Genomic DNA, 18,377 nt, shown 5'->3' with positions numbered 1-18,377 from the left:
AACAGGAGTGCTTGACTTTTAAGTTATTGCCCAGAAATGATTATAATGATACCAGTTAGGATGATGTTTTTCCTGGCCTGATTCTAACTAGTGCTCATTCTCTCTACTTCAGTCATCTCCATCATTTTTCTCCTCCAACTGTCATCATGCTCTATTGCTTTCCATTTTGGAGAGGAATGGAATTTGCCTGTTGACTTTTTTTTTGTACTGCCTTTTCATGCCCTGAATATTAAAATCTCTCTCTATTGTATTTTGAAGCCTGTTGCTAGATTTTAAAATACAGTCACAGGGCTCTAACCACTGTTAGCAACCACTTGCTGACAATGTTAATTACTGATGACCTGTTTTATCATTCCTTCTGTTTTTGGCCTGTATTCTAAAGAGGTCACTTACGCTCTGACCATGAACCAGATGTGTTCTGATAGATGAGGAAAAATAGAATATTAAATCTATTATTCAACTAACAATAGTAAAAGTAAGATTCTAGGGCCTGTTTTAACTTAATTAAATCCAATTTTAAAAGCAGACAATTAAATCAGTCCTATGGTATTAAACTTCCATTTGCAACAATTGTCAGTGATTCTAAGTAAACAGTTTTCCACTCGGACCTGGTACTAGTACTCCTTTTGTATATCAGTCAAGTAGCACTGTCCATGCACTATTGGAATAATGCAGGAAATGACATCACTAACCCAAGGAAACCTAACCAGAGAAATAGAAAGCAGGACATAACACCAGCGCTTCGTCAGAGGCTCACTGATGATGTTACCTAGAATGGTGACGAAACGTCTGAAAACTAACCTTCCAGCTCAGCGAGCAAACTCACATCCAGAACCTCAACCTGAGCTACAAATCTTCTCAAAACTCGCTAATTATTGGAATATAATGTTGCTGAATATTTAAACACATTCAACTTCTAATACAGGATAGTTTTCTCTCTTGCTGACACCGATTCCAGACAAAGACAAGTAATTTATTTCTCAAACTTTTTTTAAACAAAACAGTCAGAATCAAGAAAACATCAGAAAATGATATGGAATTGAAAATCTAAGCTATTCAATTTCATCAAACCATGCTTCTAATGAATTTAACTTAAAATATCTAAGTTAGAATGTTTTGAATAGTTTGATTTTGTAACAATTTGAAAGCAAATGCAACTGCTTCATATTTACAGTGCCTTCTATCACTTCAGGCCATCCTGAAGCATACTACTACACCCAATCAAATTTCTCCTTCCTTTAAATCTAAATCTCTTTTACTATACTGCAACAATTAGGAAGTGCAGTAGCTAACAGCTACACAACAACTACCAGCAATAAGAGCCATGAGATAAATGACCAGATTTTGTGGTTAGCAGAAAGGTAAATGTCAGGAAATGGTGCGAACTGCGCTGGTAGGAAGATTCTTGTGTAGAAGGCAATCATCCGTCCCACCCTTTGCTATGGCTCTAAATTCCGCACTACGTAGCGATGTCATCTGTGGGCCCTTTGAGAAGTACCATAAATGCTGTTTGAGGTGCCTGGGATGACAGGCATACTAACATCAATATCTCTGAAGCAGCAAGAGCACGAGTATTGCGGCCATAATCATCTAAAGCCAACCGCAATGGGCTAGCCACGTGCTTACGATGCTCCGTTCCAACTGCCAAGAAATCCCCTTCACCTAATGCAAGGGAAGTACACGCGTGAAGTCTTTCAAAGCCTCAATAAAAACCAACAGAACTGCGGGTGCTGTAAATGAGGAACCAAGGCATACACTCTGTCACCATCTCGTGCGCGCGCTGCACACGGAAATGGAAAGTGGAGTTCAGGTCCAAGATCAGTCATGATCGTGTTGAACAGTGTAACAGGTTCAACAGACCATATGTGCCTGTCCTGCTCTTTTTCTTGTGTACTTTTGAAGGTTGGACATTCTGCAACAACTTGCCAATTTAAACATGTCGGCAAAATGATGTCAAGCCTTATAACTTCAGGTATGTTATACAGATCTTTCAGCTTCAACAACATCCAGTTGAGGGAGAAGCATGATTGTCAGTTTGCCATAGTTAGACTATCGGGTCATGTTCTTTACGCGATACATAGTACATTATGCTTGTTGCAAATTTTTGCCTCAAACCGATTTACTGTTGGCCTATTGCAAGTCCTCACCTTGCCTTACAGCTGTTTTTATTGTGCATTTCATATACTTCAACAGGACACAAGTGGGTAATGGCAGGAAGGGTTCTGTGGGGGGATTTTGCAGCAAGGGCACAGCTGGCCCCCAGTGCCCACCCCTCCCCCCTCACTCCTAGGAAACTGAAGCTGCCTGCACAGATTTGCTTACCATGCTCCGAGTGGTGACAGGCCCACATTGTCATTAATTGTTCACTTGAGGGCCTTAATTGTGGCCGAGTGGGAAGTGAAACCAGGGATACCCTTATCCAAACCTAATCTCAGTGGAGACTCCACCCTCCTAGTTTATTACATACCTGTCCAGCATAAAACTCCCCCTGAGTAGTGCACACAGAGTTGCTAACATTTACACACATTTCTGAAACTGCTTACAGGCTTATGCACAACACTAAGATGATGCAAACAGGCTAAGGGAAGAGTCATGGTCCATGAAGAATTCAATAACATAGGAAGGAAAAGTTGAGATCCTGCAGTTATAGTTTCAGGAGGTAGACAGCAGGTTAAAATGCAGGATCTCAAAGCTAGTAATCACTGGACTGCAGTCCCCTGCATTTGAGTGTAGGATAGGAGGATTAAACAGGTTAACACGTGGCTGCAGCAACAGTTCAGGAGGTAGATCTTAGATTCCAATGTCATTGGGCTGAGGCAGGATGGGACCGGCTTAAGATGGACAAGTTTCATCTCAATAATCATTCCAATGATAAGGATAAATCTGAGGAGGGGTTTAAACTAATTTGGAATAAGTAAGGGCATTCAACTGAAACATTCATGAGAATAAACAAATGTCCTAAGTGTAAGCACCAGAGTGTAGCTGAGAATCTGTATGGGATTAGTCAGGGGCAAAGGTGAGGCAATTAAAGATCGGGTTTGGAGCGCAAGTCTGTAAATGCGCACTGTATGGTTAATAAGGTTAGTGAGCTGCAGGCCCAAATCAAAATATGGGACTATGTTAAATTATATAATGGAAACATATAATGTGCAGTGTTTGTAAAGTCATTAATTCACTAATTTTAGAAATGCACATTGTAGAAACCTTTCATTGACCCAATAAGAGTTTCGGTTTGGTGTCTTTTCCGTTAATGAGTAGTGAAATTCCCCTCAGTTATTCATGACTTTAGTCCCGATAGCCATAAAATTGGTGCAGTACGGCAGCTCAGTGGCTAGTACTGCTGCATCGCAGCACCAGGGACCCAGGTTCAATTCCAGCCTCAGGTGACTGTGCAGAGTTTTCTCCCCATATCGGTGTGGTTGCTCCAGGTTTCCTCCCACAGTCCAAAGATGTGCATGCTAGGTGGATTGGCCACGCTAAATTGCCCGTAGTGTTCAGGGATATGTAGATTAGATGGGTTACGGGGAAATGTTTCTGGGATTTTGAGGGTCTGTGTGGACTTGTTGGGCCGAGGGGCCCGTTTCCACACTGTCAAGATTCTGTAAAAAAAAACACAATTCACCTACTATTGCCATTTTCAGAATTAAACCAAAAAGCTTAATTAATAGTGCTTTTAAATGCCGTTTACAGTTTGCTTCTATTACATATGGAGTCAAAGTTATTAACTTTTAAGTTGCGTAAGGACTTTGTAACAATCCTGCACGTGATATCATGACAAAATAGACCTGACCTAATGAAGGGGAGTACTGGGAACTTATTCCTGATTACAAAGTGGACTTAAAGACAAAAGAGAAATCATTACACTGCCGGTATGGTAGTATGGGGTGTCAAAAATGGCAAGGAGATAGACGAAATTTGCATGTCAATTAGACAAAGATGTAAAATCTGCAAAGTAGTGATAGTGGGGACTTGATGATATGGTATAAACTGGGGTAGAAACAGCACAAACAGCAAAGATTGGAAGGAATTCCCAAAAGGTATGGAACTTTCTTGACCAGTGTCCATGCCAATGAAGAAGCAAATTCTGCACCATCTGATTCTGGAGAATAAACAGGGTAAGTAGAGCAAGTATCTGGAGATCAGTGATTATAATATGTTTAGAATAGCTATGATAAAGCACAAGGCATAATCAACAATAAAAACGTTAACTAGACGAAGGCTAACTTCCGCAAGTTATGAGAGGGATTTAGACCAGGTGAACTGGAATCAATTTATAGACAGAAATTGTACGACAGGAGGTCTTCAAAGAGGACATCTTACACAAACAGAGTAGGCACATTTCCAAAAGGTGGAAAGAATAGCATCCCAAGTTAAAGCTTTCTGGATGCTTGAAGATAGAGGTTAAGACAAAAGATTTATGACATTTGCAAGATTTACAACAAAAGGACTGAAGAGTTTTAAAAAGAGAGAATGAGGGGTAAATACAGAGTGAGAAAAGATTAGTCATTGACACTAAAATAAACTGCAAAGTACTTCACAATCCTGTAAATAGCAGAAGGAAAGGTAGGATAGATTACAGTAATTCTTGGATTGGTGTTAGGATTACAGCTATTTTTCAGAATTTACTAATGACCTGTACACAGTGGTGGTGAGACCACATCTAAAGTACTGTGAGCAGTTTTAGTCCCCTTATTGAAGGAAAGATATTAATTTCTTTGGAGCAATTCGGAGAAGGTTCACTAGGATGATCCTCTGGTGTAAGGGGACTGTTTTATGAGCAAAGTTTTAAAAAGTTTGGATTCTACTCATTGGAATTTAGAAGAATGAGGGGTGATCTCATTGAAAGATACAGGATTTTTAAGGGGCTTAACAGGGTAAATGCTGAGAAGATATTTCAGTCTCATGGGATAACCTAGGATCAGAGAGCATTGTCTCAAAATTTAGGGATGCCAATTAAAGACTGAGATGAGGAAGAATTTCTTCTGTGGGGTTTGAGTCTTTGGAACTGCTTGCCATAGACAGCTGTGGGAGTAGAGTCCTTGTGTATATTTAAGGCTGAGATTGATTTGATTCCTTGACTGATCAAGAATCTAAGGATATAGGGAAAGGGCAGGAAAGTGGATACTGTCTGATAAACCATAGTTTTATTGAAGAGTGCAACAAGCTTTAAGGGCAGAATGCCTTACTTCTGTTCCTATTTCTTACGGTCTTATCAAGAGCTTGTGGAAGCCAGAGGCATAGATAACTACACTGCAGTTGCTTTCACCACAGAAGAGAATGCTGTTTAAATAGCAGTAAAGGAAGAAGAAATGGTATATTGTATAGGATAAAAATTAATAGGATGCATCCAAAAGGTTGGTAGTCTTCAATGTAGAAAAGTCTCCTGGTCTGGAAGCCAGGAGAAACATCCTTGATTACTAAATTGAGGAAAGAAAGAGGTAAAATTAGGGAAGCTGTAGCCATAAAATTCCAATCCTACTTGGATGTGGAAGAGATACCAAATGACTGCAGGACTGTAAATATTTTAAAGAAAGGGAGATGGGTTAACGACAAGCCAGTCAGCTTATTGGCAACGATTTGAGGCACACAGACAACGATCTCAGACAAAGTTAATTGGCATTTTGAAAAGTATGGGCTAATAAATGAAAGTCAGTGCAGATTTGTTAAAGACAAATTTGTGATACTCGACTGATTGAGATCATTGATCATGTCACCAAAGCTTTGATAAAGGTAATGCAGTCGAATGCTGTGCATGGGAACTTCTAAAAGGCAGTTGACAAAGTAGCATGCAATAAACTTGTTAGCAAAATTTAAAGCATCTGCTATTAAAGACAATGACAGCATAGTTACAAAATTGGCTATGGGACAGGAAACCGAGAGCAGTGGTGAATAGTAGTTTTTGACTGGAACTTTTTGTTCCTGAAGGATTGGTGTTAGGACTACAGCTATTTTTTGAACCTTATTAATGGCCTGATATGCAGACCATAATGATACAGTTTGCAACTGTGTGAATTCAGAAATTTAGTAAACAATGAAAAAGATAGTAACAGATTTCAGGAGGACATACACAGATTGATATCATTGGAAGAATGAGGGGAGCAATGTGAACTAATGGGACAATTTTAAAAAGGATCCCGCAACAGAAAAATTTGGATGATTGTGAACACAAATCTTTATGGCATGACAAATTGAGCCTGTTAAGAGATAAGCATATGGCATCCTTCGCTTTATTAATTGAGGAACGGAGAACAAGAGCAAGGACATTGTGCTTTAGAAAGAATGTCAATTCTTCTTGAAAGAGCATAAGTCATTTATAGGCCTAGTGGTATTATCGCTACACTTAATCCAGAGAACAAGATCATGTTCTGGGGACGCAGGTTCAAATCCCATCCCAGCAGATGGTGGAATTTGAATTCAATAAATATCTGGAATTAACAATCTGATGATGACGACTGTGAATCCACTGTCGATTGTTGGAAAAACCCATCTGGTTCACTGATGTTTTTTGGGAAAGGAAACTGCCATCCTTACCTGGTCTGGCCTACATGTGACTCCAGACACACAGCAATGTGGTTGACTCTCAACTGCAGTTGAGGCAATTAGGGATGGGCAACAACTGCTGCCCAGCCAGCAATGCCCTCATCCTGTAAACGAATTACAAAAAAGTGTCATTTATTATAGTGACATCAGGATTAGAAGACTAAAAAGGATAGGGTTGTTCTCAGCTTAGAAATCCAAGAAAAGATTTGATGGAAAGTTCAAACTGATTAATGGTTTTGAGGGAATAAATTTGGAGAAACTGTTTCCAATGACTAAAGGTTAGCAAGTAGAGGACACAAAAATTCGCAAAAGTACCAGTGGAGCTTTTGTTTTGCAGACTGAAATGCTCTGATACAACTATACTGTTTGATAGCGAGGTGGAAGCAGATTCAATGGTAACATTCAAAATGGAATTAGATGAGGGAAGAGGAGAGCTGTGAGAGTGGAGAAACTTAATTGGATATATTTGCAAAGAGGCAGCGTAGGCATGATGGGCCAAATGTCTTTGTGCCCTAATGATCCATGATCTCGCTTTTCACTTCTTCACTCCTTTTAATAATTTGCTGCTCCTCAGAACACTCAATGCTGAATTATAATAGGCTTCTTAGGGATAAGGTAGAACTTCTATTTAAGTTCACTGATTCCACAGTAGTAGCTTGAAGTAAATGATGGGAAATTCTGTGTGCTCCTAAATTTTCCAAGGGTGATTTAAGGATGAAAAATATATTCTGTGCAGAATTCTCTAGAGGAATCTGCAAAACATCGCACCCAAATGGAAAAATTAGGACAGTAGGATCTCAATGGAATCAAGTGAGGTTGCTATTGGAATTCTGATCATAGCCCACCTGACTCACTTTAGCTGTAATGATCTCATGGAATGGAACATTTCTTCCAGAAAACGTTGCATCAGTGGACAAGTCAATGAAATACAACCACAGTTAGTAATAATCTAAAATGTGATGCCTGAAAGACGAGTGGAAGAAAATCCAACAGCAATTTAAGAGGACCATGACTACATAATAAGAGCTCACTTTCACATGGTGCTTGTAACATAATAAATCCCAAAGGGATTCACAAGAGCGTTATGAAACAAAACTTGACACTGAGCCACGCAACATAATATTAGAGGAGATAGTGAAATGTTTGGTCAAAATAGGTTTCACGAGAGAAAAACATTACAAGAGGCAGAGGGGCGTTGGGAGGGTATTCAGGCCTTAGACCTGGGTAGCGGATGGCATAGCATCAATGGTGGAGAAATTAAAGTTGAGGTTTATCACCAGGTCAGAAATTGGATGAGTGTAAATATCCTAAAGGATTGTGTGGCTGGAGGGAGATAAAAACAATGATGAAAATTAAAATTGAGCTGTTATGACCATGGCTGGAGGAGTGCACTGTTACTCTAGTTCCTCTATTCCATACTTCCATGAGAGCCAAATTATTCCCCAGTTCCCAAGTTGGCCAAATAAATACAGAACTATTGCGATATTATCAAAACTTATTCAATGAAAATGCAATGACTAGTCAGCACACACGGTCAGTCATCTGGAAATATACATGTTTGTCCCTTGAAATATCCCAAAACACTGAGGAAGAAAAAAAAAAGTATTTTTCTGCATAAGTTCATTTTTAAGAAGAGAAACACTTTCTAGCTTATTATTATTCTTGAAGGCAAAAGAATAAGATGTAGAATGTTTTGAAGTATGTCATTCTGATTTTCTGGCACATTAAGGCCATCTCAAAACATTTGAAGTGTATTCCGAAACAGGAGAGCGAGAAGCCAGAGGTTATTATGCACATGGTAGGAATGACATAGATATCAAAGTGTGAAGCTGGATGAACACAGCAGGCCAAGCAGCATCTCAGGAGCACAAAAACTGACATTTCGGGCCTAGATCCTTCATCAGAGAGGGGGATGGGGAGAGGGAACTGGAATAAATAGGGAGAGAGGGTGAGGCAGACCGAAGATGGAGAGAAAACAAGATAGGTAGAGAGGAGAGTATAGGTGAGGAAGTAGGGAGGGGATAGGTCAAGGAGGCGGGATGAGGTGGTAGGTAGGAAATGGGGGTGCGGCTTGAGGTGGGAGGAAGGGAAGGGTTAGAGGAAGAACAGGTTAGGGAGGCAGAGACAGGCTAGGCTGGTTTTGGGATGCAGTGGGGGGAGGGGATGAGCTGGGCTGGTTGTGGGATGCAATGGGGGAAGGGGAGATTTTGAAGCTTGTGAAGTCCACATTGATACCATTGGGCTGCAGGGTTCCCAAGCGGAATATGAGTTGCTGTTCCTGCAACCTTTGGTTGGCATCATTGTCCCAAGCGGAATATGAGTTGCTGTTCTGTTTGGCAAAGGGTTAAGGCTTTGCAGAGTAAATATAAAAGGTTAGGTAGAAGGTTAAAAAAAAATCAAATGTAGTAGTCTCTGATTTACTTCCAGTGCTAAGTGAGATAAGGATTAAAAAGATAGGGGAAATTAATCAATGGCTGAAGAGGTGGTGCCATCTGCAGTGAATCAGTTTCTTGGATCATTGGGATCCCTTGTGGCACAGAAAAGAGCTGTTCATAAAGGATGTGTTTCACCTGAACTGGAAAGGGTCCAATATCCTGTTGGGGAGATTTACTAGTTCTATTTTAGGAGCCTGCAAACTGTTAGAGAGGAAGGGTGGAAGTCCCTAAGTCGCAGTGAAAATAGAGACAAAGAGGAGGATAGCTCTCAATCAGAAAAGATGGGTAAGAGCAAGTCAGAGAATGAAATAACTCTAAAGAATTAAATTTTATCTCAATGCAAGTGGTCTTACAGTAAGGCTGAGGAACTCAGGGCATGTATGGGAACACGGGACTAGGATGTCGTAGCTATCACAGAACTTGGCTGAGAGAAGGACAGGACTGGCAGATTTTAAATACTATAGGAAGATAGAAAGAGAGGAGGGAGAGTGTCATTTTTTAATTAAGAAAAACATTATTACTGTAGTTAGAGAAGACATTTCTGAGGGATCATTTAGTGAAAATATATGGGTTGAAACTGGAAATAAGGAAGGAAAGACCGCTTTGACATGATTGTACTATAGGCCCCCAAACAGTCACAGGGAAATTGAGAAGCAAACATGTAGTGAGATCTCAGACATATGTAAGAATAAGGTTGTAATAATAAGGGATTTTAATTTTCCAAACATTGACTGGGACGGCCAGGTTTGCATGGTATGAATTAATTAAATGTGTTCAAGAAAATTTTCGTTATCAATATGTTTATGTTCCGACTAGAGAACGAGCAAAACTTGACTTACTCTTGAGAAATCAGGCAGGGCAAGTACTGATGTGTTAGTCAGGGAAAACTTTGGGACTAGTTTTCATAATACTATTGGTTTTAAAATAGTAATGTTAAAGATAAGTCTTCCATAAAAGTTCTTAATTGGAGTAAGGCAAATTTTAGGGGTATGAAACAAGAACTTTCAAAAGCTGATTGGAGCAGACTGTTCACAGGTAAACAGATGACTGATAAGTGGGAGGTCTTCAAAAGTGTGATACCACGAGTTCAGAGGCATTATGTTCCTGTTAGCGTAAAGGCAAGGCTGATACAATTAGCAGACGATGGATGAATAAAAATATTAAGGTTCTAGTCAAGAATGAAAAATAATCAAATATTAGATATAAGCAACTGGGATCAATTAAATCTCTTGAAGAGTATAAAGAGTAAAGGGACATTCTTAAGAAGGAAATCATGAGGGTAAAGAGGGATGTGAGATAGCTTTGGCAGATAAGGTTAAAAATAATCCAAAAACATTCTAAAGTATACTAAGAGCAGGAGAGCAACTACAGAAAGTTAGCTCCCTTAAAGATCAACAAAGTCATCTTTGTGTTGAACATTGGGATATAGGAGGGTTATTAAATGAATATTTTGTGTCAGTTTTTACTGTTGAGGATGAAATGAAGACTATAGTATTCAGGGAAATAAATACTGATGTTTTGAAAACCGTTCACATTACAGAAGAGGAAGTGCTGGAGATCTTAGAAAACAGAAAGGTTGTTGAGGTTTGTAAAGTCATGAGGGGCATTGATAAGGTGAATGATAAATGTCTTTTTCCTACAGTGGGAAGAGTTCAAAACTAGCAGACATAGTTTTAAAGTGGGAGGAGAAGCATTTAAAAAAGGACATGAGGGTTAACTTTTTTTCTTAAAATGGAGTGGTTCATGTATGCAATGAACTACCAGAGAAAGTGACAGATGCAGGTACAGTTACAACATTTAAAAAACATTTGGATAAGATCATGAAGAGGAAAGTTGAGAGGGATATCGACCATGAGCAGGCAGGTGGGAGTAGTTTAGTTTTGGAACATGGTTGGCATGGACTGGTTGGACTACAGGTTCTGTTTCCATGCTGTATGCCTCTATGTTGTCAAGTCACTAATTAAGCATGCTTATCTTTGGATTCTTGGCAGGCACAGCTTGCTGAGAAAGTACAATATTGTAAAGTTCCTTAATCACTATCCCTGAAGAACAAATACGTTCTACCCTTAACTCAACAAGATGATTATTTTTAAAAAGGGAGACATCATGTGGATACATCTTTTGTTATAGATTTCTTGGTACCAAATAATTCCAGTAAACAGTAGACATGGTCAAACCTAAAAACTTCCTATTACATACACTTCTACCCATCAGTCCAATTCTTTTTGACTACTCAATAGCTATCTTAGCTGAGGCACCAATATGCAATGACAACAAATTTCTATGAAGTCTATAGTAATACAGATATGAATCTCCAGATACAATTATTTACTTAGAGATAGTTTTGTTGGGAATTGTAATGTAATTGAAAGCTTTACTTTTTAAAAGGCAATCTCTGCTGCTTCCCCTGCTTTTCCTAACGTACAGTGCAGGCCTAATATCCTCCAAAGTTTCCCTTTTCTCTCATACGGAATTGATATTTTCTCCAGTTTCTCCCCTAAGTAATCTTAGGATCTCTGAGCTGAGCTTCATCTCTTGCTCTCTTAAACCCTATTCCCACTAAACTAGTCAATTAACTTTCCTTCCTAGCTTCCAAGTTAGCCGAAATAATAAATGGTTTATTAGTTTCTGTTGCTCTTACTTTTACATCTATCAAAATCACCAATCTCAAAACAGCAATTCCTTTACCAGTCCAGCTGAGCAAACTACTGCCCCAGTTGAAATGTCTCTCTTCTCTCCAGAGTCCTTAAATGTATCGTGGCCATCAAGACAATTCTCAACTTTCTCAGAACTTCTCCAATCAGGCTTCCACCCTATCACAGCATTGAAACAGCTCTTAATATTACAATTACATCATAGCTGACAATGAAAAAAATGGAAAACTCCTTTTTGACCTGTTGGGATCTTGATATTGTTGACCACAGCATTCTACTCCAATGCCTCTTCTGTCACTCAGGACCACAGATTACTGATTTCATTGCTACTATAGCCAGAAAATAACCTGCACTATTTTTTCTTCTCAAGCTCATACTGTTGCCACTCGTGTCCCTAACGAAATGGTCTTCATTTTAAATTGAATGTGTGTTATTTTACAACTGATATTTGCTGACTCCTTCAGGACAAGAGTGTATTGTACATATAAATTTCCTCCCAGAAAGGACTTTTGACTTCAAAACTTTTAAAAGTTATTTTTGTTTTTAGTCAAAACATCTTTTAAGGGTTTATATCAGCTCTGACATAATCTATGCACATCACCTTGTGGACTATTGATACATCAATATTCTCCTCTCAGATATCAGAACTCTTTGTTGGATTTGGCAGATGTCATTTTCAGCCTCAGTGAAATCTGATGAATTTCCCGTAGCTGATTCCAGTAATCACTATTTTGGATGACAATTTTTCATACCTATTTTCGAAGGTAAATCGGTCTTCATAAAACTTACAACCTACTGTCCCCCAATCTTAATGCTTCTGCCAAGGAACAGGTGTTAGAGCACAAATGTGCTACATTTTAAGGCATTAGCCACACACACACACACACACACACACACACACACACACAAAACACTCTGGTCAAATCCATTCTAAACAGAGTCTATTGTATAGGTTGTTAAATTCAACACTCCCTTGTAATCCAGAGTAAATGGCTCCTATTTTTTTGAATGAATTCCATGGCATGGGAATGGGATTGGGGGGTTTCACTGATAGGTACACAGGGTGGTCGATAAAGATTCGGATGCAACTTATTTTCCTTTTATTGTCACAGTGGTTGCACAACACAATGCTAAGCAAACACTTGAGTAATTATAGCAACCAATCTCTATTGGTTAGTCTACTGATGCAGACACAAAAGGAATAACCCAAAGTCATCTGTTTTTTACCAAAAAGGAAATTACAAATCATGCTTCGTTTACTCATATATACGCATATTTTAAAATGTTACTTTCAACATGACCCTGGTACCAAATTCAGATATTTAGTGAGTACTCTCATGGAATAATAATTACATGCTCGAAAACATTAGTTGTTAATTAGTTACTTAACTCACAGAACAATGTTTTCTTGCTCTGCACAGGATAGGCTCTCTCTGAAGTAGCCTTTAAAAATAAATTCTATTATAAGGCACAGAATTAATATTGGTCTACTAGCATCAAAACCAGTACAATTAATAAAAAGATGTAACAGGAAGATCAGAACTGATCTGAAGCAAATAAATTACTTCAATGGTAATGAATGATAACTGCACTACACTTTCATACACAAGTTTTTTTGTGCATGCATATACTAAAAATAAAATGACAAAAGCAGAACATGTTACACTTATTAAGCCAAGTGTTTTCTTTTAAATACATTCTCAGGAAGTGGCCATCACTGAAAAGGCCAGCCAGTGTTTATTGTCTGAGTTTCCCCAATAAGATGGAGATGAAACATCTTCCCGAACTGCAATGGCTTGTGTGGTGAAGATGTTTCCGTAACATTTTTGAGCAAGCTTAGTTCTCATTTAACTGACAGAGTAATCACTGGCAAAGCAGAGATATACCAAATTTTTTTTTTGGCTTTAATTCAGTTCAAGCAAGATGCAATGCCTTCCACTCATCTACTCGACATCCTTCCCTTAATCATTTAGCCAGTACAAAAATTCTACTGAATTAAATTGTCACTGAATATCCGTTTGTGCTTTTCAATGTTTCTGCACTTTAAAAAAATTATTTGCCTATGTGCTCATAACCTAAACTTACACAGCTGCAGTCAAATCTATGTGGTTGCATTACCAGGTCACAATTCTTATTATGCTTTTGCAGATTCTTCACTTTCTCACAGTCATCTTACTCACAACTCACGACCTTCAAGTTTTTTTCTGGAGTCTTATTCACGAATATCAACAGTTACAATCTGATCACTGATGAAGACTGGATGACATAAACCACCCACAAGCAACCAATTTGCCTATAATGTGAGGCTGATGAAATACCACAACAATTTACACTATGGGAATAAATGTTTTCTGCAACAACTCTGAAGCACGTAACACTGTTTTGATTCTTATCCTGTTACAAATAATCTGTTAATACTGTTACCTTCAGCTACACAGTTGCAAACAGTCCATTGTGCAATTACATGTTTTCTGTTCCCTGAGGTCAGGATTTCAAGAATGGAAACAAGGAATTACAAAACAATATCCCTTCCCTGCCTATACAGTGTTTAATTGTGTATAATTATTATACCACCGTGGATCCAAATTAATTAATTGTTTCAGTTCAAAATAAAGTTGAATGCTAAGATTGGAAATGCACCACTATTGTGTGGGTGAGGCAGATTTGGTCTTGAACTGCAAAATGGAATTAGACAGTTATCCAGAGAAAAATTGCAGGGCTACAGAAAAAGGCAAGGCATGGTAATGGAACTAGCAGAATTGTTTTTGTAAGAAAGAGGGCAAGGACATAACGGGCCAAAATACTTCTCCTGCACTGTAATAAAAAGCTGCCATAATACCACAGGACCATAGGACTACTCTCTCATTAGACAGAAACACTGGTGGTGTTTTAACCTGAGGATCACCACAGGTGAGGACAGAGTTTGAGTAGGGGAGTCACTCACAGTAACCTCAGCTGGCACAGGAATTGAACCCACCCTATTAGCATCACAAATCAGCCGTGCAGCTAACTAATACCCTTTTGTACCATAAAATCTTTGTGATTCTATGTGGCCAATAGCATCTTGATAATCACTTTTACGTAAATTCGACACAAGTTTAGCGTCTGAAAGTGGAAGATCTACAACTCAAGTGATTTTGTTCCTTTAACTTGCGTGTAGCAATATTATTGTCCGTCATATTATGCAGAGAACTCCTAAAGAGCAGGGGCCAAATACATGAGAATCCGAGGTAGGTGGTAAAGTGATCAGAAAGCAAAAGCAGCGGTTCCCTCAGCTCAACCGACTTTTATGTGTAAATAAAGTCAATAACAAACAGAAACACAGACAGTACCTAACGACAAAAGGGCATAAATACACATTTAACTAAGGACATTAACCGTGGTTTATATGGATATAAAAGCTGTTACAATTAAGTAAGAAACTAACTATAATCGACGCTTACAAAGTAGTTTCACTTTGTTCTGTCGTAAGCGTCCAAATATCCAACCCCAACAGGAAACTCTTCTAGTCCCCCCATACTTTTAGGGAGATGGCAGGAACCTCATTTGGGGACAATATGCGATTTTTTTAACTATAGTAGGGGATATTTATCACATCAAATATCCACACACTCCTCAGTGAAATTAGTAGTTTATGAACACAGGTTACTACAGCAAATCACCATTTTGAGGCCTCAGACGAGCTGCGAATGTTGCGTGCTGGGATTTGTAGTTCATCTCGCTGCTCCCTTTCTGTCTGTCCGGAAGGATGCAGAACGCGCGAAGACTACAACACCACTGAGTGCTCGCGCACCTCCACTATCGCTCTGCGATCCTTTAACCTCGCCTCCGTGACTTACGGACTACACCTCCCTACATTCTATGCGCGGCCAGGCGCCTGCGCTCTTCTTTTTAACGGCGTCTCCGGCAGTATGAGCATCAGGTGCAGTTGGCGTGGCGCACTCCGGGAGTCGTAGTCTTTCACCCGGCCGTGTCTCCTAAGCCCTGAACGAGGCAGGCGGGGGGTCGCGGACTCCAATTCCCGGCCTGCCTTGCGGCGGCCGGGCAGCCATGGCGGCGGGCCGTTTTGCGGAATTGCAGGACCCCCCCTCTGGCGGGTAATTGCTCGGCCGCTCGGTTTTCATTGTCTGTGAGGGAAGAGGGAGAGAGACAGAGACAGAGAGAGAGGAAAAAAAAATTAAAATTTGATTCGTTTTTTTTTCCGTGGGGGGGGGTGGGGGAGAAGGAAAAAAAAATCTATAAATTTAACCAAAAAAAAGAACCGGAGCCGATGGAAAGAAACGAGCCGAACTCCTGCCAAAACCCCCGGCCCTTTGAGAGAAAAAAAGCAGGCGAGAGACGGTGATGAGGAGATTAAAATCTCACCTCCCCCCTCACAGGCTGGCAGGACTGTTATAGGAGAGCGGCGGAGAGAGAATATATATATATATATATATATAACACCCTCCCCGGGGCTAGTGAGCGGCACCGAGCGAACTACCGGGGCTTTGATCTCGGCGAAGCCTTACCCTCCTCCTTCACCCCCCCCCACCTCCTGCCTACCCCCCCCCCCCGTCAAAGCTCCGCTTTAATTCCCGTCGTGGCCGGCGATGGCTCGGGCTCGGGCTCCGGCGCCCGACTCTCCGGAGATGAGAAAGAAGGGACTGTAGAGAGAGAATTATATATCTATCTATATTATATATCTATATCTATATAAAGAAAAGGATTTTTTTTTAATCTCGGGAGCTCTCTGACTTTTTTTCTTTTTTTTAAAAAAAAATAATTTATTCGGGGAGTAATTTCTTCTTTTACCACCTCAACCAACCAACCAACCCACCCACCCACCCTGTGAAAGATTATTATGGCTAAAACTCCGAGTAAAAGCGGCGGTTTGAGGACTGGCAGGAGTTTCCTGGATGAGCTGCGGCACTTTCACAGGAGTAAAGGGTAAAAAAAAATATTTCGGCAGAAAATAAATACAACTTTTAATCAGCGGAGGGGAGGGCACCGGGGATGGGGGGGGGGTGTTGAAGAGAGGTGGGGGTTGGACACGGATTAACCGTTTAACAGTTGTAGCAGGGCAAGGGTAAGGTGTGTGGTGCTTTTATTCAGGGGCCTTCAAAGGCTTTTCCCCTTGTTACTCGGTTATCAGAACAGTCAGCAAAGGCGACAGGCACTCTATTATTTTGTTGTGAAGGATGAAATGTGATCACTTTTCGAAAAGTTTTTTTAATATAAATAGTGTAAGGAAGTTGAGCAGCAAAGGGGCTAGAACATTAGCTAGCTGCCTTTTTCGCCTTCCTTCACCACCATGTGCCAGCAGTTAATTCTTGGCAAGGAAGTATTTTTGTCTAATTTTCATTTTCGCCCTTTTTTAAAAGACATAATTGGAATTGCATTATTTTTGAGTCCTATTACCCAGTTGCTGTAATTATCTGTCAGGTTGAAAGGGGAGGGGGCTTCACTATCGCTCCTGTATGTGTGGAAATAAAGTAGAACTATATAAATATACTTTTTATTTCAGTTTTTAAAATCATTTTACTTGTTTCACTTTTTGAATTCAGAGCGACTTAAAAATGAACATTTTGAGGGCGAGTAGATTTAACACTTGCATCTAATCATCTTGGAGATTACATTATTCAATATTTACAACAATAAATAAAACATTTTATAACACATTTTTCCAAACTTCCAGTGGGGATTCCTTTGTGTTTCAAGGTGATAGTGTCCTTTTTAAGAATTACTTTAAGTTACCTTTTAAAAATGTGGAGCTGAGACTTCTTTTTAATGTTTTTAAGGACCTCTTTTAGAAAGATCCCAATAATCGGAGGGAGAGAGTTGGATTTGAGTGCTTTATACAGCAGAGTCACCTCACTCGGGGGATTCGCCAAGGTAACATGTATACAATAATAAAAATGTTCGATGATGATGCCTTCTCTAAATTAAGGGCTATATTTTATGTCCCATCAATTGAAATTTAACCCTTTTTGAACACATTTCCTATGCACGTTTTGTTTACTGTTGGCACTATTTTTATATGCTTTAAATAAATTAAAATGTCAGTTGGCATGAGTTGCTTAAGTTTGTCTTTACGAACCATTCCCATCGTTGACAGAAACTCGAGTTGTGAGCCTGTGGGTCTCAGACAGCTGCAGATGGGGACTTGCATATATGGCTGGAGAAAGGGGCTTGTATTTAACTAATACTTTCAGTTTAACAAACTTGTAGATCTTCAATAACTAGTGTTTTTATATAGTTACCTAAATATATGGAAAATAAAACAATTATGAATAGTTATTTTCAAGTCTGGTTTCGAATTTGGCTTCAATGAATTGGACGTAATCCATCCAAAATATGTTTAAACAAAAATTAAGATTGCTAAACATTACCTTAGGAAAAGTAGCGGTTGGGTATGTTTAGAAAGTATTTCATATGATTATTTAAGAAATTATCCCTTTTGCGAAGCGGAACGGCTCGTGTGAGCCCTTTAAGGCCTGTGTCTCCCAGTGTAGAGTGAGGGAGCGAGTGAATGAAACGAAAATTAGCGACTCCGTAACATCAATAATGCGAGCGAGACGTAGAGCAGTGCAGTGACGATCGTTAACAGTCTACAATCCAACCATCTGCTGCAGTTGAATTGCTTTTAAAGGGTACAGATCGCGGGTATTTGTTTAATAAAAAAAAGGGTTCTTAGGCTTCATGCCCAGCTAGGCCTTGTGGAGGCCTCAATCAACATAAATTGAAATAAGAATCTGCAAAAAGCATTTGA

The 18,377-nt window shown here is 39.5% G+C and overlaps 1 protein-coding gene and 1 long non-coding RNA gene across 3 annotated transcripts in view; one reads left to right on the top strand and one right to left on the bottom strand.

The window, feature by feature from the left end:
* Positions 1-2,311: 2,311 nt before the first annotated feature.
* On the bottom strand, positions 2,312-15,747 carry LOC132210846 (uncharacterized). Its single transcript, XR_009447016.1, has 3 exons — positions 15,073-15,747; positions 6,532-6,644; positions 2,312-5,417 (listed from the first exon to the last, which is right to left on the bottom strand). It is a non-coding gene; the product is annotated as an uncharacterized LOC132210846 (long non-coding RNA).
* A 103-nt stretch (positions 15,748-15,850) lies between these two features.
* The window catches only part of LOC125462759 (AT-rich interactive domain-containing protein 2-like), a 226,919-nt gene continuing 224,392 nt past the window's right edge, over positions 15,851-18,377 (top strand). For both annotated transcript variants that reach the window (XM_048553095.2, XM_048553096.2), the window contains exons 1-2: positions 15,851-16,555; positions 17,407-17,500. In XM_048553095.2, the coding sequence (XP_048409052.1) occupies positions 16,470-16,555; positions 17,407-17,500 (180 nt within the window). In that variant the 5' untranslated portion in view covers positions 15,851-16,469. The remainder of the gene's footprint in view (positions 16,556-17,406; positions 17,501-18,377) is intronic.

Source organism: Stegostoma tigrinum, chromosome 21, assembly GCF_030684315.1.
Source record: "Stegostoma tigrinum isolate sSteTig4 chromosome 21, sSteTig4.hap1, whole genome shotgun sequence".
In the NCBI taxonomy this organism is placed as follows: domain Eukaryota; kingdom Metazoa; phylum Chordata; class Chondrichthyes; order Orectolobiformes; family Stegostomatidae; genus Stegostoma; species Stegostoma tigrinum.
This window is presented reverse-complemented; position numbering and strand designations above follow the sequence as displayed.